Source organism: Phalangium opilio, unplaced genomic scaffold, assembly GCF_054372755.1.
Source record: "Phalangium opilio isolate 3A_F unplaced genomic scaffold, DU_Popi_V2 ptg000061l_1, whole genome shotgun sequence".
Classification (NCBI taxonomy): Eukaryota; Metazoa; Arthropoda; class Arachnida; order Opiliones; family Phalangiidae; genus Phalangium; species Phalangium opilio.
Window position 1 is genome coordinate 7990919 of NW_028324178.1, and position 22423 is coordinate 8013341.

Genomic DNA, 22423 nt, shown 5'->3' on the forward strand with positions numbered 1-22423 from the left:
CGTCGATTGTACATGAATGAACTTAAATTGAGGGAGTCTGTTCGGTAGAATTCGTTCCTCCAGTCGTTCCGCAAATTACCCATCCAAAGATTGTATTAAGAGCTCCGGCTGTGCCTGGTCTTCCCTTGCGAATGCCATCTCGCATTAAGTTTAGGTATACGTCGTCACCCAATAGTACGTCGATCGGGCCGGGCTGATAGAACGTTGAATCTGCCAGTTTCAACCTCTTAATATGGGTCCAGGAACTTGTATTAATTGGTAGATTTGGCAAGTTGCCAGTGATTGTCTTCAGAATCAATGGCTTGACCTTGATTGAACCGGTGCCGTTGCTTGATCTGATATGAAGTTGCACACTCCCACGAGACGTGCCGATTCCGATAGCGCCAATGCCTCCAACTGTTACATTATGTCGTGTTCGTTTAAGTTGTAAGGTTCTGCAGCATTCCTCGGTAATGAAACTCGCCTGGGACCCAGAATCCAACAGTGCGCGAATTGAGTGTTGTTGACCATTGGTAAGCTCTATCTGGACTATGGCCGTGGCTAAGATGACTTGCGCTACTGGGTTGGATTCTCTAGAGGTGTGGCTTTTAACTTCAGTTGTTGGTCGTTCAGATTCTTGTGATGAATTAATGGTTCGATGCAGGAGCGTGTTGTGTTTCATCAGGCATTTTCGACAATTTCCGGATTTACAATTCTGGAACTGATGATCGTTTCGCAGGCAATTGTAGCACAATGAATGCTGCTTAACAATTTTCCATCTGTCGTCGATAGTGGATTTGATCAATGACTCACATCTATAAACGGCATGTGATCCTCCGCATATGGTACAAATATCTCTGACTGCGCCATGATGTGTGATTGTGCTCTTCCGTTGGTGGCTTATAGGGACGACCTTGGACTTGTGCGCATGGGTAGAGGCTGAGGCCAATAGTGCCCGGGCTCGTTGCTCGAGAAAAATTGTAAGCTCATTAAATGTTGGTCTTGTGGTAGTTATAAGAGACAGTTCCCACTGCTTCCTTGATTCTGAGTCGAGTTTCTCTTTGACTATATGAAGAAGTATGGCATCCCAATCTTGGACAGGCTCATTGAGTACTCGTAGAGAGCGAATGCATTCGGTCGTAGTATCCAGGAGACTCCGAATCGCTGTTGCGGACTCGTCCTTGACACTGGGTTGGTGAAACAGTCTCTTGATCTGTGCATCGATGATCTCTCTGGTGTTTTTGTATCGACCCAATAGAATGCTCCATGCTTCGTTATAATTGGCAATGGTTGTCAAAAATGATTGAACGAGGACGGCTGCCTCACCACGGAGGGATGATTTCAGGTATTGTAGTTTTTGAGCTCCCGATAACGATGAATTGTGAACTGTGGCCGTAAAGAGGTCATGGAATGTGAACTACTCTGTATAATTACCACTGAATATTGGAAGCTCCATTTTCGGAAGTTTGATGTCCGCTGTTGTTTGTGCTGTTATGGGTTGTGGAGCTACCCTCTGGTGTGCGATAAGTAGTCCAGTGAAGAACATGCTTAGTTCTTCCGCCCGTGTAATGAGGTCGTTGTATTCCTTTTCATTTGCATCAAACGTGGCCACTGTGCATATTTCTACGATGGCCTCTTTTACGTTTTCTAATTCAGTTAAGACCTTGTCCGTCCTATCTTGATATGTCTTGACAGCAAGATCCCCAAGCGGTTGAGTTGTATGAGTGACGCGGATACCTTCTAACCTGGTTATCTGCCCTTTGATAGCCCGACGTTTATTCAATAAGACGTCCATGACTTGTGGTTGAGTTGTGCTTGAATTCAGTACTTATGTTCCAATCAGACTGCTTCTATACGCATGAATTGCGGCCAGTTCTCCCAGATGAGTTTAGTTGCTCACTGATGTTTGCGAGATATCCGGCTCGACGGACCAGAAAATGAACGCGCATACAATCCGAAATAAAACATACGAAGTACTCTAACTATGTAATTTAAATATAATGGCAGTTTTATTCACGTAATTTACAACATTGTCTAGTTCCGATAAAATAACAACAACAACTATTACAACAAATGAGTTTTCTTCCCGTATGTTTGCTTATTTATACAATAAATTTTCAATAGTAAAAAACATGTTAGCCTAATATTTGATTACAAGAAATCGCCTTTTTTTTACATAGCTTGCTAAAAATCATATTTGTTAAAACATAGTCGTGAACAGTCTGCTTTACTGTATATTCACAATGCTTGGAATACTGCTTCAATAATTCGTAAATGTTTACCTCTCCGTGTGACGTATGTCACGGAGAGGTTCTAAAATCGACAAGCATGTCTGTGGGTGTGTGTGGGTGAGTGTGTGTGTGTCTGTCACACCCCACGTGACCGCGTTCGCAGTTTGCGTTTCGGAGGAAACGTGTTCCCAATTTCCGGACTGCATTGACAGTTCACGGAAATTAGGAATATTGTGTTTGTCTCCGCTGGCTATTCTACTTGAGTTTCCACACCACCAGTTTTGGTTTTCGTCCACTCCACATGGACACTATTCTGTATTTGCTGGCCTCCAAGTACCACCATCTTCTGTTCTTCGTCAATTTCACCTTGACACCAGCTTCTTTGCACCACCATCTTCTGTTCTTCGACAATTCCACATTGACACCAGCTTCTATGCACCACCATCTTCAGGTCTTTGTCCATTCCACATGAACGCCAGTCAGTACATTCTGGCTTCTTCTCCTTCGTCATCGTTTGGTTTCAAGATATATGCGGCTATCGGCTAGGGTTACGAGAAACGTCTAGCCTCCCAATATTGCAGATTCTGAACAAAATCTACTTAAAAGCAAAATGCAGCCGTAAATTTTTATACGGGCCCGTATATACCCCTCCCCTCGGTAGTTCTGTACAACAAAATCTCGCTGCGGGGGCCAGCGGCAGGGTTGGCAAAAATCCGGATAATTTGAATAAAATCCAGACCAGTGGTTTTTATTGGATTAAACCGGATTTTATTGGATTTATCCGGATTTTTTTAAAAAATGAGTCATTTTAGGTTTTTTTGGAGGCAAAGTACTTCTGTTTAGCTCTTATATAAGTTTTGGGGCACTCCCCGACCCGACCCCTAGCCTCGGTTCCAATATAAAATCGTTTAACTGCTAAAATGTTTTCCTGAAATCTATTTCTTTCCTAAGTGCACGAACCTAACACTAGCGCGGCTCCAGTGGATCCCTTACAAAGGGACTTTCCTTCTAAACTCCGGGTTTGGCTTGGCAAAGGCTAGTGGGCGGGATTTATACATGCACGTATAAATCCCGCCCACAAATGCCTCTAGCTTTCCCAAGCCAAAACTGGAGGTCGTAAGGAAAGTCAACCTGTAGGGGATCCACTGGAACCACGCTATGCTTTAAGTTCGAGTGATACTGGTAAAATATTTTAAGCTGAAACTGGACAGTAACTGGTAACATAACTATTAGTTTTATCATTTATAATAAATAATCTTTAGTTATCGCTTCATATATTTTTGCCTTAATTGTTTCTGGTTGTATTTTAATTATTTTTATGGCACAAATTTGATTTTTCCCCATTCATAATTAAGCCGGATATTTTAGGTGGATCTTTTTAAGTGGATTAATCCGGATTAAACCAGGTGGTTTAAACCGGACTGGATAGGTAGTTGCCAACCCTGGCCAGCGGACAAGTTTTACTTTTGTCTTTCGTTCCGACTGTCTTTAGACAAGCATAGAAGGAAAAAATTCTACATAGTATGAGAAGTTCAGAGTTTAGCCTATACCCAGATAGGGTGCCCTCTAGGAATTAAGTATTGAAGCTGTCTAGATTTGAAGTTTTTCTGGTGCAGCTCTTTTATTATTCGGCGGAATTAATTGAAAATTATTTTAATCGATACAGCTCAAAATTGTCTTTCGAATGACAAATTGGGCATATAATTTTTTTTGATTTGTAAGAGGTGGTCTTGAATAACGTTATCCGTAACTTCACCCTTGGGAAAACATTTTCTGAGTTAAATATTGAGTTAAAAATGATATAAACTATATTAATTGCTAGGAGAAGGTTTGAACTATAAGTGAGTACAATTTTATCCGTATGGGGCTATTATTTTGAACACTGGACTCGAACTAAAACTAGCCATTTTGGTTCGTCTTCAGTGGTCTTCCCCCTTTAGGAAATTGGATCAATATACGGGCTACAATACAAAACCATTATTAGAGACGGTGGCTCATCGGTACATAGAAAACTTCAGGAAAATGTATCTTACGGGCACGAAATAAGTAAAAGCGAATGCGCAAATCACGTTGTGCGAAATTATTAAATTATTACTTATTGGGAAAAATGCCATATACAAAGCTGCCCTATGTCAATCCAGGATCGTAAGGTTAGGCAAAGAAATGCGATCCGCCATAAAAAACGTAGCCCAAGAACTGAAAAAAGAAATGGATGGTAGAGATTGTAATCTCAAATTAAAGTTCGACCTGGTTGATCTTCACCAAAAATACGCGGATATGCTAAGAAAAGATATAAGGAATGTCCATAACCATGTTTCCGGTCGGCATAAAAACTGTCGAGAGTACTTCGGCGATAAAAAAGGCCAACGTTGCTTGGAACTTCTAACGAAACCAATGGAAATGCACCTCTCGGAAGCTTCTCGGAGAGTTCAAGCTTGGATGAAGAATAGTTACACTTGAATATATCACTCGTAGTATAACGTGTGCTTCTGGCCGCGGTCGCGGATGCGCATTAGAGGGGTTCGAAATGATTATTTTTTGGTTTCCGTTTGTTACGTCTTCTGCTCTGATTCCGTCTGAATTTGAAAAATAAACGGCGGTTAGGGTTAAGATCGTTTTCAGTGGCTTTTGTTTATGCGGTGATTTGTGATTATGGAAGTTTTAAAGATGAACTATTATTCTTCAAATTCTTATAGTAGGTGATTTTATACTTTAAATATAATTACCTTCTATAATAAAAGAAACCAGTAAAGTTCATGTTTAAATAGCCCTAGGCCTTGGCTAAACTAAACACGTGTTTCTTGTTTGTTACGGGAGTTTCATATTTTCACACTACGTGGCGCGAAGGTCGCGTAAGCCATTTGTGGTCCAAAAATTTGTCGACTGATATATCCAAAAGTAACTATTCTTCATCCAAGGTTCAAGATTTAGCTTCTTGGCTTTTAGAGGACGAAACGAACAATTTCGCAGAGAACTACATGTCATTAGTGGCTATAGCTGTCGGTGGAAAACAAGTATCTTTCAGCAGAAGAGGCTCCTATTTTACAAGATGCACCTTTGCTGGTCTCCAATTCCAAATGGAAAGAATGTGGTACGCTACTGCTCTTAGAGCCATCACCCTGAAAAGCCCGTTCCTCACTGTAAAAAACTCGCTGCTAGAAATCAAAAACAAAAGAAGTGGAAAAGAACATCCTTATTGAAGCAACTGGAGGCAGCCAAAGAAAAGAAAGACAAAGTAGCCGAGGAGCCTCGCACAGTAAAATATAATGGTGTTCAAAGAGTTTATATAGGGTTTATGTTTTTCTCAGCAGTAACTAAATGGTTTAAAAGGGTCGGCTTCAAAAACAGTAAACCATTACTGGTTTAAAACAACATTGATAAACCTTTTCTGGTTTATAATAACAAATGCCGAGGATCTGTGAAAAAATGGTTTCAATGTAGTACCTTTCAAAATAACTCCGTGATGGTTTAAAAATGGTGCATGTAAAAAAACAGCAAACCATTACGGGTTTGAAAGTGGTGCATAGAAAACAGCAAACCATTACTGGTTTAAAAGTGGTGCGTGCAAAAAACTGCAAACCATTGAGGGTTTCAAAGTGGTACACGCAAAAGCAACAAACCATTAGTAGTTTTAATATTTTTTACCTCTCTGAGTGACGTATGTCACGGAGAGGTTCAAATTTTGACGTGTGTGTCTGTCTGTTGTTATTGACTTACACCCCAGGGGACCGCGTTCGCAGTTCACGGAAATTTGGATAATTGTATTCCACTTACATGGGTGTAACTTCATTGTCTGTTTAACACCACCATCCTCTGGTCTTTTGTCCATCCCACATGGACACCAGTCTGAATTTACTACCAGTAAGTACAGACTGGTGTTCATGTGCGATGGACAAAAGGCAAGATGATGGTAGTGTTTAGGGACCAGTAAGTACAGAATGGTGTCCATGTGCAATGAACTAAAGATCAGATGGTAGTGGTTTTTAGAAGCCAGTATGCACAGACAGGTGCCCATGTGGGATGGGCCAAAGACCAGACGATGTTGGAGTTTAGAAGCCAGTAAGTGTAGACTGGTGTCCACGTGGGATAGACAGTCTGGTTTCTATCTTCATCATCACCCTTAAGATTAAGTCATTAGCGGTGATCGGATAGGGCTACGAGAAATGTCCAGCCTCCCAAATGTGGAGCTTCCACCAATGGTTCACGCAATTGCGCTGTTCTTGTCCATAGCTGAGATTTGAAACCTCTGTATACTACTGATTTGAGTAGCGCGAAACAACAGGCGTATCCTTCCTTTCAAAAGTCAATATTAGTCAAATCTCTCAAGAATGTCTAATTATTCTTTTTTAAAACGATGTAACTTTCAATTAGGTAAAATTCTAACGAAGAAAATATATAATATTAATTGTATTTATTTTAGTATTAAAGATAATAACGTTTTCTTTCGTCACCATTCAAAATCGGCAAATTCTCCCCGAACTAAAACAAGCATTAAATCCTGCTAGTTTATGTAGCCCCAAGTTGTCGCCTGAAAATACTGAAAAAGTGGCCCTAATACTTTTTCCCATACATTCGATAAAAATTCCTTCCCTTTCCATTACGTTTAGATCAAAAACGAGAGGTTCAGGTACCGCGTACCAGCTGAATTCTTTAATATCGCGTGATTTAGCCAAAAAACTAGATTAATATCTCTTAGTTTCGATCTTTATTTTGAGTGCAAGTTCAAGATTGAAAAATAACAGCCTAGTAATTCATGTTTCCCGCGCTTTGATCCAAGTGGATTTGCCGTTTCAAATTCATCAATATATATTTGTAAATGCAGTGTTTCTATTGAGAAATTTGAATTTCGGTCAATAATTGTTTTGGATATTTCGCCTTGAAGGAAGTGACCAATGAATCCATTTGGAATTTTAGCCAAATCTTGATGTTTTGACAGCTGTATATCTGAAGAATACAACTTTTGAATCACTTTTATAATAGGAACATAGTGAAAATGTGGTTTCTTTTCCTTATCTATCGGTTGAGGAAATGTAATTTGTACTGCTTCTACTAATCCATAATCTGACTTGCACAAAGCTCTAAATTTATCGTTAGAGTTTAAGCTTTCAAATGCTTCTTGAACTTCAATATTTTTTGAGAATAATTCAGCTTCGTCAATATCACTTTTTTTGGAACGGACAATTTTTTAAGACACTTTCCTTCTTTGTGCTTAAAATTTGTTCGCAAATCATAAGTAAATCATTCGTAAGTGACTCCTAAACCGTTCTGGGAAGATGATGCGTTTCTTGATATTTAAGTATAATTTTTAATAAGGTGTCCCTTATTACAGGAGATCCAAATTGCCTTTCATTTCTTGTTTTATCGAATTCAGGGTCACATTCTATGTCAATTAAATCGTCCACAAATTTAGAACTTTCTTCTTCATGAGGCCTATCTGTCTGACTATCAGTTATTCCGCTTGAATTATGAAGAAATCTTTGATGTTTATACCTAACATGATGCTAATACGCGGTTATTTTGTCATAACTCTCCCACAATTATCAAGTCCACAATCTAGGCCTATATTGAAGTTGCGATCGTGGGAGTGCTTATTCTGCATATGAGTTAATAGAGTCTGAAATTTTTTGGTGACCGAACACAGTTGTACAGTCCAGATTCCGCCATACTCGTTTACCATTTAACTGCTGGACTTTTATTAAAATACTGAAATCTGATCAAGAAACGAGAAAAGGGGTTATGAAGAATGTCAAATTTCTAGCAAAGTTTGCTTAACTCCACAGTTAAATTCGCTTTACTAAAGGTCTAATCTACATGAGAGCGCGTATTTCCTTCTTTTTTTATGATCAGCAGGGCTTGTGAAAAACCCTTCTATTCTCTGGACGGTGTTGCGAACATTAAAATGATAAGTGGAATCTAATGGTTAATCCTGAGCAGGCCTGGCACAGATTATCAGTTCCAGTTTCACTCTTATGGTTATGACAGGATAGTTATGGGTTAGGGAAAAGTGAGGTCGAAAGGTCAATTGTGTAACATTTCAGATTCGATACAGCGAACGGGAGCAAAACCAAAAGTTCGCCCTGGGGCTGCCCATAATCCTGGATTTTTAGTCCTAGGCTCGTTCTTGATTCTGGGCAGACTTTTCGCAGTCGTGGACTCCCGGCTCCTTAATTTCGTGGTAAAGCACGTGACTTGTATCGTCACAAATCAAGATGGCGTCTGAGGCACCGATGGCAGTGAACGAAAGAGAACTCGAAATTATAATGGAGTTTTTGGAATCTTCTTCATCGTCTGACGAAGACATGAATATTGCTAACGTTTGCATGGGAGTTGGCAGATATTTTCGAGTTAGTATATTGCATTATGTATGCGCTGTTGTTAGCAATTACACTGCGTACGAATTTAAGACATTCTTCTGAGTGAAGAAGGCTTTTCATGAGCAACTGACCGCATAGTTCGAAGCTTCAGAGTTCTATCCCAAAGAAAGACCACAAGATAATTTGTCAACCCTTGTCATAAATAACCATTGGCACTTTATCATCATAGGCATTTGGGTAAAATAATTTACTAAAGGTAAATATTTCATGGTGGTGGCCGGGAACTGATGTCGCGTTAAAAAACACATATTAGGTTTTCTATGGTTTGTTGGACACCGTAGAGAGACTCTTGTTGAAATTTCAGACCGTTTTAATATCACTAAAAACTCGGTGCGAAACATAATCACGCGAGTTAATGCGTACTTGGATTCTATTTCAAAAAGTATCATTTGCTGGCCAAGAGATCCATCACCGATAATGGAAGGATTCCATTCTATTGCATAGATTCCACAGGTACTAGGTATCTCATATATTCACTGTTCATCTGGTACGTGATCCACGAGCCTCATTATGAAAGGACAACCCTTTATGCGAAAGGGGCAAATTATCTGTTGATCACGCAGATGGCATATGTTTGCAATCATTTTAAACATTACACTCACATAATCTTAGGTGCAGTTGATGGCAGTCATGTCGTAACAAACGCCCCACATAGCAAGCCAAAGACGTATTTTAACCGCAAGAAGGAATACTCAATTCAGGTAGATTAGAGTCAATTTTACAATACCCTCGCTAGCTTAAATGACAAGATCTGTAATGGTCACGCTTGTTAAAAGTTTCAGGTCATCTCTGATAGCAACCATCGTTTATTGGGCATATTTTGTGGCTACCCTGGTTCCGTATATGACGCTCGAGTCTATGCAAATTCGTTTATCTACCCTAGAGTATGCTAAAGAAGATACAACCAAAACAAAAGAGGTGGCTTGGATGATCTATCCCCAGCCTTAATAAAGGCCTTGACAGCAATAATCGCGGCACCCGTAGCAAGAATAATAAACCTATCGTTTAGTCATGGTATCTTCCCAAAGCTCTGGAAAATAGCGAAGATAACACCCATTTTTAAATCTGGAAATAAATGCGAAGTACAAAACTATCGCCCAATATCAGTTTTGCCAACTCTGTCACTTATCTGCGAAAATTTAGTTTACAGAAACATAAATGACTATTTGGAAAAACATGAGGTATTATACCGGCTACAGTCTGGTTTTAGAAGCAAACATTCAACAATTTTGTGTATTTTTAACCTATTTGAGAACCTTCTAGAACACTTAAGCCTTTGAGACAGTCCAACACGCTATTTTGCCAATAGATTTGGAAAAATCGGGAGTCACTGGAAAAGCGCTAGCGTGAAACAAAAATTATCTCCAGGACAGGGAGCAGAGTGTTTGCCATAATGGCTTCTCCTCCAAAAAGCTTACCATTACCCACGGAGTTCGTCAAGGCAGTGTTCAGGGCCCATTGCTATTCAATTTATATACTTCAAAAATCCACGAAGCGCTCGAGCAAACGGAAGCCCAAGAATATGCTGATGACACCGCCATAATAGCCACCAACAAAAACCTAAAAAATCTAATAATAGACGTCGATAACGATTTAGATAAACTGAATAAGACGTTAAAATCCAGGGGACTGTTAATAAATCTAGAGAAAACTAAATGATGAGATTACACTCTAAAAACATTGACAGCATCTATAAAGGACGAATCATGCGTGTGCAATCTTTTAAATACCTAGGACGTACAATTAAACTGGACTCACCAGATAGACTACATTACGAAGAAGGTCCGATCCAGGATTTGGCTCTTAAAACCACTATAGAACAGCTTAGATATCGATACATTACGGATGCTATACATTGCGTGCATTCAGCCGATAATAGACTATGGAAATATCTTCTACTCTAACGCTAGTAAAACAATACATGCACAACTGCACGCCTTGTATACTTCCTGCTCAAAATTAATTGCCAAAGCCACAAAGTACTCATCGGCCACACTAACTAACCGCTAAAAAAGACACACCTTATCAAAGATACCAGATGGCTATCTTAATATTAATGTATAAAATCAAAAATGGGCATGTTCCCCAGTGTCTATTACTTCATTTCCCTAAATTACTAAAACGCAGTATGCGTAATGAATTAAATTTTCATGTTCAAACTTTTAACTCTTAAGTATAGAAATAAGAGCTCTAAACACAAAGTCGTCAGCCTTTGGAATGACCTACACAACAATATTAAAGGCTAAACTTCTATAAATACTTAATATATCCTGTGCCGCTTTGTACAACTGGTCCCAAGACCGCAGTGACAAAGACATGGAAGCTATATTAAGTGATGAAACATGTAATGGTTATTCAGGCATGTGTGACTATAGATCGTCCAATTGATGTGGAGTGTGGTGTTCCTCCGACACGACAAGAACTAAAAAAACGAAAGGCCCTAGTCAACACCTTAGCCAATGCCCAGTAATTTGGTTACTTGAAATATCTTACTTATTTATGATTTGTATATAATTACCCGTCAAGCGAACATAAAGTGGTTTATTTGTGGTACACAAGAAAATCTACACAATTCCGGCTGATAAAAATCCACTTGGAGATTACTAGTTTGTTTCAAAATATTCTCAGAATATTCTAAGTGTTTCATTTGCATAGTGTAATGTGTTGATCATGTGATGGAAAGGGCAATTGTAGTGTTCGAGAATAAATGCACAATTTGATTAACTTTAGCCACTTTAATTTCCGATGCATTCCATATGTCCATAAATAAATCTATATCTTTGAGATTGAAGTTACTATTTAAAACGCACTTTTAATCTCACAGTAGAAAAGAAACATTTGTGTTGTGTAATTAAAGTTGTTTTACAATCGTCTATTCTACAGGGCCGGTAGGCCCTTGTAGATATGACTTGATACCGTTTTGTAACGTTAAAGTAAAATTCACATGCTTTTGCTAAATTTCCTAAGGAGATTAACATGGGGTTTATCGTTATTTTTCCCCACCGCTAACGTAAAAACTACAGCGAAGTTACTTTTCGGAATTATCTTAAATTAACAATTAAGTATTCAGGGTGTGCTATCAGCCAGTTTGATCAAAACAATGAAGTCTAAGTATGTTAATTTTAGTTATTTACAGACGTACGGCTTTGACCATCGTGATTGGACATAATAATTAGCTAGATCTCTTGGAAAACTCAGTGTTACTACGTATCTGTAGTGTGGTGGTTATCACGTCCGCTTCACACGCGGGAAATCCCAGGTTCGAGTCCAGGTAGATACATGTTTTAACAATCGTGAATGGGCATAATAATTAGCTAGATATCTTGGAAAACTTAGACTTACCACGTATCTGTGGTGTAGTGGTTATAATAAATATTTAACAATTATTTCACTTCACTTGGTTTAACAATGTGACATAGGTAGCGTACTTTTTCCCTACTTTTAAAACCATTAAACTAAGTAATATTAGAAGTTCAACAGATTGTCTAAAAAAGATGTTAAAAGCCACTGTAAATGGTGAATAAATGCCTAATATTTCCTTAATACTTGCAAATAATCTTAGTAAATGGCGTGAATTGATCATAGAAATGGGGTTAAAGTACACCCTAAATGATGTCTTTTTTGGTACTGGAAAAAACAGCATATATGGTGTTTGAATGCACCATTATATATTTTAGAGTGCAAATTTATGACGGTAAAGAAAACATAAAAATGTATGACGGTAAAGCAAACATAATTATTCAAAATTTAATTACATTAAGACTGAAGTGCCATATATTATATAAAAACGTCTTGGTTTAGACCAAGGCCGAAAAAACAAACAATATGTGTGAGGTTTATCAATTGACTGAAGTTTCAGATATTGAAATTTTTTCTAGTTATTTTTATCCACTCAATCCTTAATCAACTCATTCAACTGATTTTACTGTTAATCGATCTAGTCCCTCTAAATTAATTGAAAAAATTAAATATATCTACGCTTTTTCTAGAACAACTACATTTTCCGAAAACATTTTATCATGAAATTAATTATTTTGAAGGGATTTCGTGTCGACAATTACTAACTTGTGAGCACCTTGACCGACATAGTTTTAATTGTCGCTGGCTTGACAAATTTTCAAGTTTGCACCAAAAGAAGTTTATATCTGTTTTAAGTTGTTGATAAGACTGTCGTTTACAGTGAATGTCGTCTACTTAAGACAAAGCAACAAAGTTTATCCTATGTGGTAAAGGGTAAAGATCACATAAACAGAAATACTTCTCAGTACTTGTTATATTCATTTCCCTCGGAAATAATATGGTTAAACATATCATTCATTACTAGTTATGCCAAGAAGGTCGCATTTAACTCCGACTCCCCCTCCCTTCCTCTATTTTCCCAATATATGGCATTTTATAATCACCAGTGGTTTCAGTGGTGTCTGAGCCGTCGCAACACACTCAGCCAATATTACCATAGACTGAGTTATGACCAAGAAATTCTTAAGTACGGAAATGGAAGTTCCAGTGCAACTTTACCATCATAGAGGCGACAATAGAAATATAGCATTTCGATTTACGAAATTCAATGTATAAATTCGCGCAACACCCTTGTTTAGCATCCACGATTAAATATTTACATTTTCCATTCAAGTTATGCCAAAATTCGCTTGCTCTTTTTAGACATCCAGTAGAACATTTCAAATATTCATTACTGTATCCTTAACACGTACTCCCTTCAAAATAATTAATTTCATGATAAAATGTTTTCGGAAAATGTAATTGTTCTTGAGAAAGCGTAGATATGTAATTTTTTCAATTAATTTAGAGGGACTAGATCGATTAAAGGTCCGTTCACATTACCCATTTTTAGTCAGCTGACAAAGCCGATCTGACCAGTCAGGCAGGATTGTCAGGCAATATGAACGTTTCACCCAACCGTACTATTGTCAGGTTCAAGCTCGGATTTTAATCGGGTAGGTAGGCGATTGGAGTCGGGCCGACTAAAGTCAGAGAGGGAGCAAACCAATCACAATAAGCCTTGGCTATTACGTCATGGGACACGTGCTGTTTTTCTTTCAGCTCGAGAGAGAGAACCGAGAGTATCGGCCATTACTTAATTTTATAATTAAAATGATTTCGGGCCTTGGCCATTTTTTAACATGGGTTAATTATTAAAGTTTTGATGGTTGTTCTTCATTGAATATTATCAGAAGTAATATAGTAGGGACGTTTCCTATATTACTTCTGATATTATTGACCTTTATTATGTTCTGAATTGCAGAAATTTAGTGGGAATAGCTTTGATGCTCGTAAAATAGTCGAATTTATTCAAGAATATGAGTTCATTTATAATCCGAAACAAATCACTCCTATTATTATGTACCGCTTTGTACGCCCCTTGTGTTTCAAAGGTAGTCGGCCCCGACTGGTTGGGTGGTGTGAACGAGTGACCTGACTAGACTAAATTGGGTGACCAGTCGGCCTGACAAGTCTATGATTTGTCAGCTGACTAAATTGGGTAATGTGAACGGGCTTTAACAGTAAAATCAGTTGATTGAATTAAATATTGATTAAGGATTGAGTGGATAAAAATAACTAGAAAAAAATTTCAATATCTGAACTTCAGTCAATTGATAAACCTCACACATATCGTTTGTTGTTTCGGCCTTGGTACAAACCAAGACGTTTTTATATAATTCATGTGGTCATTAGTTGCGCAGTCGTAATATTCCTTTCACACATGTTTTTCATTATCGTAGATTTGGTCACTAGTGCGCTTCGAAAGTAATTCTTTGATTAAGGAGCGGTTTTTCTCATTTAACTCCTTCTTGAGTTATAGCTTTTCCTGGTGCCACCGATCCATGTCCATCCTGAGGTGTGTCAGTTGGGTGGCTACAGTAGTGCGTCCACCCTCCTCTTCCGGTTTCCTTGTGAAAACGGTATGTGCATGTGCATGGCTTAATGCATTCGTAGAACCCGATGTTGGGTCGTGGTCCTCATGATCGCTTGCTTCATCGACATGCTGGTTCCTGAATACAATAGAGTTTGTTACAAGTACCGGGCGTATGGGGATTTTTACATAATAAATTATGCATGGTGTTCTGCAAAGGCTATTTACGTTCAACACATCGCATTACAATTACCAAATAAGTAATACTCTGCTGGCAGGACGTAAGTAAACCCTTTTCGAGCACGTATCCCCTAACAAAAATCTTCTTCAGAGCTCTTTAGAAAATCCCTTGGGAAATTTCTTTAGAAATATTTAAAGGGTTCTTTCGAAATTGGAGAATATTGGCCTCTTTTTCTTTGGAAATATCTTTGGAATTTTCTTGGGAAATAACTTTGGAATTGTCTTGGGGAAATACCTATGGAATTTCCTTGGGAAATAACTTTGGAATTTTCTTGGGAAATATCTTTGGAGTTTTCCTGGGAAATATGTTTGGAATTTTCTTGGAAATATCTTTGGAGTTTTCCTGGGAAATATCTTTGGAATAATCTTGGGAAATATAGGGAACATTATGATGTAGATTAATTTAGCCCTCTAGAAACGAAGATAGTTCTCACATGCAGAACCATATTCCTATACTTCTTATATGCTGAACTGCACTCCTTATCGCGCGCGCAGTTCTCGCTTGCAGTGCGAAAATGCTTTTAAAGTCACAGACTTAAAAACATCCGAAAACAGCAGAAAGTTTTAACCTTTTGCAAATTTATGGGGTACTAAGTCGGTTTTGGATGCTTCAATGGCCACGCAGTAGATACAGATGTTGTTGTTAAGTTTAATAATGTATTTTCACTGAGTGTTTTTTTGAGTACCAGAAACGCTTTTAACCTAATTTTATCTACAACATTGTTTAAAAAACATTTAATTTGAACTCTAATTACGCTCGAAGTAAAGGTAAAACATGTCACAAAAGAATTAATTTTAAGTTAGTTTTACTTCTCAAAAGTGAAAGTTCGTAAAAGCAAAAGTTTCGACTGCCAGCTTATACTCCCTGTAAATCTGAACATCACGATTTTAATTAAGCGTATTTCACTTTTAATCTAATTTATCCTTTTCATTATTACCTCACAGATTTTTGAAGGCAAAAAATAGGTAAATATAATAAACCATTTCAGCACTTGCTGAGCCTTAGCTACGGGACAAGCCCTAGTGAAACGTTTTTGATTTTTTAGCCATCAAGTCAATGTCTATGTAGGAAAACTTTAGCTTAACAATTTGGGTAAAAATATTTTGACATGTAAAGCATAATTGCAAATATATCTGGCCCTTTGAAATTCATCTCTAGAATTCTTAACGAATTGCATTGGCAAATAAACCCTAGACCTTTCATGGAATTTATCACAATAATTCCTATCGAATTTCTTTGGGAAATTAACCCTAGACTTTCTTTGGAAATATATCTTAAGAATTTCGTTGGAAAATATCCCATAGACGTTCTTTGGAAATTTATCTCAAGAATTCCTTAAGAATTTCGTCAGCTGTTCGTCCGCTTTGGGATTTAAAATAAGGATGAAACATACCTTCCATTCATCCTGAACAAGAAGTAGATCTTTATTAAGAATCACTTCAATAAATTTATATTTCCAATTGGATGTCGCGTTATTGTTCTAACAATTTTATATTCCGAATACAAAGCTGAACAGAGCCTGGTCCACGGTTAGTTAGCGAGTGGTATTACTCGACGAAAACAAAAAACTGTGTCTGTCTAATATTCTACGGGCCGGTGCTTCTTTACACCTCGGTTAAAACAAAATAGGGGAGGGGTTATCCATCCTCGTCGAACCCTCATAAAAAATGAAAGCTTTTCATTAGTAGTCAAAAGATTGATTCTATCCCTTTAATCACACCTCGGGATCTAGGGTTCCGTTCACGAAACCCGTTGTAAGGAACAGCGATTTAGATATGTGAAATCTTCCTTTTGTCACTCCCAGCTTCCTTTTTCCGATTCTTGGTTAGCCACGTTACTCGTTCAGAAACTTGTCCAGTAACGAAACACTCGTCTATTAAGTCGGGTTCTTTTCGTACTAAATTTCTTATGGCATTTCTGTGAAATACCTATTATCTTTGACCTTGATTCCAATTTTCCCAAAAAACAGGTTTCAAATGAACGCTATTCCCATTTTCCCCAAAAAAACCAGGTTTCAAATAGATAAATAATTTTATTGAACCTAACAACAGTTTTTACAACCAGCAAGGTCGGGCTCGCGTTAAGTTTTAAAGGGAATACATTAATGGGTAGGGGAATTATATATATTAAATCAGGTAATTTATTGTTGGGAGAAAGCAGATCTTTGTTAAATTTATTGCATGTGTCCAATATTCGTTCTAGTGGGGAACTATTAAAGTGTTTAACATTGAATATTCTTTTTTTCCGGAAATTTTGGGTTTGACAATTATATTTGATGTATGAAACTAGTTTTTTGAAAAATAGAAGCTTGTTTAGGAATAATATGCCGTTTTTGTCAGTGGCGCGAGACACGGTATCTAAGTTTAGTTGACAGAGATAGAATTCATAATTAAATGGAATGGCTTTAGAAAAGTAGCGATGCATGTAATAGGTAAATGTTTTTTTAACTTTTTCTAATTTATGAAGATTTAATTTACTCTAATCTCTATCAATGATGGAGCAATACATTAATCGTGATTTAATTAGAGATTTATACAAAGTTAAAAAACAGTACCTGGAACTCAATTTTTTAGCGATGCTAAGTGAGCAATCCAAAATTTTTTTGGTAGTAGAGAGTCTTACAAATATGTTCAGCAAATAAAAAGCGGTAGTCGAAGGTTATTCCTTATAGTGTCTTGACGTTGAAGTGATTTTTTTATTGATTTTGTATTCGGAAGTAATTTTATTGCTTACTTTTCTGGTATATGAAATGACTACTGTTTTTGATTCATTTATCGACAAGTTATTCTTATTGCACCAAGAGTATATGTTGATCAGGTGAGCCAGTAATTCTTCGCAGTTCTTGTCCGATATAATCAAATAATTTAGTATCATCTGCAATTTCCAACATATCCGAGTTTTTAAGCACATCGGCGGAGTAGATAATGAATAAGAGAGGGTCAATTGAAGAACCTTGAAGTACACCACCGGTAACGTCATAAGATCATTTTGTTAACTTTTATGGTGTTCTTCCTTTCGTATAAATAACTTTTGAACCGATTTAACACATTTTCTTTTAAACCATTGTACGATAATTTTTTAACCGATTTAACACATTTTCTTTTAAACCATTGTACGATAATTTTTTTAAAAGTATTTGACGTTAGACTCGATCAAAGGTTTTTGACATTTCAATACAGATTGAGTCAACCTGCCCTTTGCTTTAAATTACGGGTTTCACAGCGTTGCAGAAGGCTAACAGGTTGGTTTTTACGATTTTCCCTTCCACGAACTCATGCTGTTGAACTGGCAGGTTTGGGAGGAACAAGGCGTATAGTTTCTTATTCATAATTTAGTCGAAGACTAGGCTTAAGGAGCATGTAGCAACGATATAGGATGGTAGTTTTGGGGGTTGACTGCACCATTTTTAAAATATTGGTGAAACGAGAGAATATTTCCACGCGTCGGGATAAATGCCGGACTTAATGGACATATTTGTGATGAAGACCATAAGTGCGATTAGTGCATGCTGGCAGCCTTTGATAATAAAAATATTAATGCTGTCGCAAGAACCCAAATGTTCTTTCAAGAACGTTCAAGGATCTTTCAAGAACCCGAATGTTCTTTCAAGAACGTTCAAGGATCTTTCAAGAACCCGAATGTTCTTTCAAGAACCTTAAAGGATCTATTAAAACCCCACACGTTATTACAAGAACCCTTTTAATTAGATACGATCTGCTTAGAACCTTCCTGTTTTACTGTGAATGTTCATCCACGTCTGAGAAGCTTTAGCGTTCCAACAAGAACGTAAGAGTTCTATTGAAAACCCTCGAAGAACCCTTTTTTACAGTGTACGGAGCCTTGCACGCTGATATGTTTAACGTTTCAAAATTCATACCCAATGGCGTCAGTCTTAGAGTCAGGATGACCCGTAATAAACCGGGTTTTGTTTTGCTTGGAGCTCCTCCCCCAGGGGGCGTGTGGTACAAACACGAAATACTCGAAGTAGGTTTATATATTCGTAAAGTGAGAGTAGCCCTTCGAGTAATGCTAGCTTTAGAATCGGCTTGGACTAAAGCTACAGCAAAATATCCATTCACTTGGACAGAAGTGAAAGTTTTTACCATTTCGGCAAATATTCAAAAAACTACAATAGATAACGTATATTTAGGGGTTTTGCCAAACAGATTAACCGTGGGATTAGAAACTCATAACTCATATAACGGCAAATTGATTTGGAACCCTTTCGAATTCTAAAACTTAACGTGAATTATGTTAATCCGATTATCGGTTCAGAACAAGTACTCGCTTAGCCTTTGCGACCAAATTTCAAAAAGGGTGTTTATGCTAGATCATATTATTCTCTGTTTACCGGATCTGGTACTCATTACAAAGACGACGGTAACGAAATATCTATGAAGGACTCTCCCAAAGGCTATACGCTTTACTGCTTTGATTTGACTCAAGACGGTACCGCGTCAGATATAAATCATTACAACCCTATACGACAGGGACAATTGAGACTTGAACTCGGGTTCGAAGAACCTGTACCCGAAACGCTGAGCTTGATCGTTTATTCAGAGTTTCAAAGTTTAATGCACATAGATCATAATAGTACCGTCGTTGTAGATTCGCCATGAACGCTTCAACCATAAGAAGGGTTTTGAGAGGACCCGCGGATTCATGGGCGTATACCCGCGCGATGTTCTACCCAAATATATCCTTCGATATCCGGCTTCCATTGTTATAAATCTAGATAATCACAAAGGAAACGGTTCTCATTGGATTTGTCACTATATAGATGGGAATAAACAATGTTGTTATTTTGATTCCTTGGGCTTGGGTCCCTTGACAGAAGATATTAAAACATTTACGAGAGAAAATTCTACGAAAATAAACTATTATAGGAGGGCTTTGCAGCCCCCCACCAGTTCCGCTTGCTGTATATACTGCGTTGTATACATTATGCACAGAACGAGGAGAAGAAGCACAAACCTGTTTTTCAAGAAATTTAAGAGGGATCCGTGGAGAAATGACGTCATCATTTCCAACCTTTATAAGAGAACCACGCCCCCAATGGATCCTCGTATCCAATCCCGACTCGGTATTAGTCCGCGTTATGACGTCAGCCGTTCCAGCCTCTATAAGAGAAGCCCAATGGTCGTTTGAGGTTTCATATTTAGCCTCTGTTCGGTTTTACACGGTCATACTTAGACTCGCTGCTAGTTATTATGAAATCCGCCATTATCGAGTTAGAATATCTGAACGGGTGCACTCGTAGTGACGGCACTACAGACCTTATCGTTAAAGAACTGACCATAACCACCGTCGAGGCAAAGCCGGCAACCATTTCCTGGACATTCGCGCCGCCGTACAATAAATCCCACGTCGCGATTTCAAAACAACGCCAGAACCAATGGTTCTCGCGTAATCTGCACCGACTGGACTGCAAGGGCGACGCCAAAGTCGCCTTTCTATCGGACCGCCTTAACAGAACGGTTCACGACTTGAACGATTTCAAGTGCCCGAAAGCCACCATCGTGGACATTGTTGCTCTTCCCGTATGCTGCTTGCACCCACACCCAGTCGGTGAGCACCGAACCGTTTGCGCCTTTGACAAGAGAGTATAGACGCCAGTATACCGAACTAAGTTCGGTATACAGGCGTCAGCTATATGGTGGTACTGTGAGGAGGAGGGGGGTCATTTCTCCCCCAAGGGGGAATTGATGACGTCACGTGACGTTGTTGGCGGGAAATTTGAATTTATAGGGTTTTTTTTTATCGTGTATTGGTATGACGTCACGTAATTTATTGGTGTTGAAGGCATTCAGTGTCCATAGTGTTATTAATTTGGTGTATCTTTAGGATATTGTGTACATTTAGGGGATGATTTATTGGTAATTCTATAGGTTCTGTAGACCCTTTCTATACCAACCCTGCCGGTAATGTTATTCTTTGTTTGTATGTATGCTTATGTTATTCTTATATTAAAGAACTAATTTTAATTGAGATATGGTTTACATTGCAAAAGGTACAAACTAAACTATGGTGATGTTCTAGGTGTACTCATGTTTTGTATTGTTATTATCTGGGTGTATCTTTAGGATATTGTGTACATTTAGGGTATGATTTATTGGTAATTCTATAGGTTCAGTAGACCCTTTCTAAACGCACCCCTCCCGTAATGTTATTATTATTAAGGTATCTCCATGTATGATTATGCTATATTAAAGAACTAGATTTAAGTGATATAGGGTTTGCATTGCAAAAGATACCAATTAAGCTACGACGAAGGTCTAGGTGTACTCATGTTTTGTATTGTTATTATTAGGTGTATCTTTAGGATATTACGTTCATTTAGGGCATGATTTATATATGTTCAGTAGGCCCTTTCTACACCCGCCCTTCTAGTAGTGTTGTTCTTTGTACGATTTTGAGATCTCTCCATGTAGGCTTATGTTATACTAAAGAACCGGTTTTAAATGAGATATGGTTTACATTGAAAAAGGGTACAAATTACGCGCGGATCTAAGTGTTCTCCTGTTTTGTGTATTGGTTATCAAGTTACTATGTTAAAACAATAGTACACTTTAGTATCATAAAGGGAAATTACGGCAGTTTTTGCGCAGTTGGATAGTTGATTAGAAGTTAAAATGAAGCAGTACTGCTAAAAAACTCAGAACATAAGGATTACATTAGTTTTAATACGAATTTGGAGAATAAGTACAATTACTTGAGTTAAAATGCGAAATATTACTAAAAAAAACATCAGAAAATACGGGTTACATAGAATACATGGTAAATAAGCACAATACTAGTTATTAAATTAAAAATCCTCATAGGATTGACTGAAAAATATATATTTTCCTACGCGTTAAAATATTTATACACGTAATCATTGCTAAAAAAAACATCATTAGAAAATACGAATTACAATGGTTTTGATATCAAACAAATTCACTAAAATGCAAAATTAATACTTCTTCAAAAAAAAATGGTAGTACAAGATTATTAAGCACATAAACATTTACCATCATAGAAAATAGAACAATATTACTATGCGCGAGATTATTAAGTACCTTCATAGAAAATATAGCAATACTACTTTTTAATATGATTTAAAGTCTACAATGGTTATTATACGATTTTAGAACAAATATTAGGCTAATTATTAAACTAAAATGTTCACAGGATTGACGAAAAAATATATTTTTTCTGACGCGTTATACACGCTAAAAACGTTACTATAATTATCATCAAAAAATAAAAATTACAATTATACAAAACAATATAAATTCAATACTTATTGACTAAAGTGCTAATATATATTAATTAAAAAAAGCTTACTAAATGCAAAAATATTACCAAAAACGCTGCGTATTCGTTAAGATATTGTTACATGTTAATAGTTGAAATACGTTAATATTACTGTAAATAACACTCGAAATACTAATTAAAATACTGATACTGGGTATCTAAAATATATACAAGTAACTTATGTGGAAAATGTCAAAGATTCTAATTAATATAACCGTATGGGGCTGTTTTATAATCAGGAAGTATTCTAACTTTATCCACTACGACCTGATATGTTTTGGTCTGGTTGATCGTGATCAGTGTGTGATCGGGAAGACGTCTGATTTGTGGGCCTATAGGGACTTGAACCGAGTTCTGTATAGGTTCACCTTCATTGTTTACTCCTAGTAGGTTCTTATTGTTTCAAAATTTATATAATTTTCTGTAGAGA

General features: G+C 37.4%; 1 protein-coding gene across 1 annotated transcript; it reads right to left on the reverse strand.

Moving 5' to 3' along the window:
- Nucleotides 1-22: 22 nt before the first annotated feature.
- Nucleotides 23-1774, reverse strand: LOC149664265 (uncharacterized). Its single transcript, XM_089842019.1, has 2 exons — nt 1414-1774; nt 23-1365 (listed from the first exon to the last, which is right to left on the reverse strand). The coding sequence occupies exons 1-2, from the start codon at nt 1772-1774 to the stop codon at nt 23-25; spliced, it is 1704 nt and encodes a 567-aa protein (XP_089698145.1).
- Between the last annotated feature and the right edge of the window lie 20649 nt (nt 1775-22423).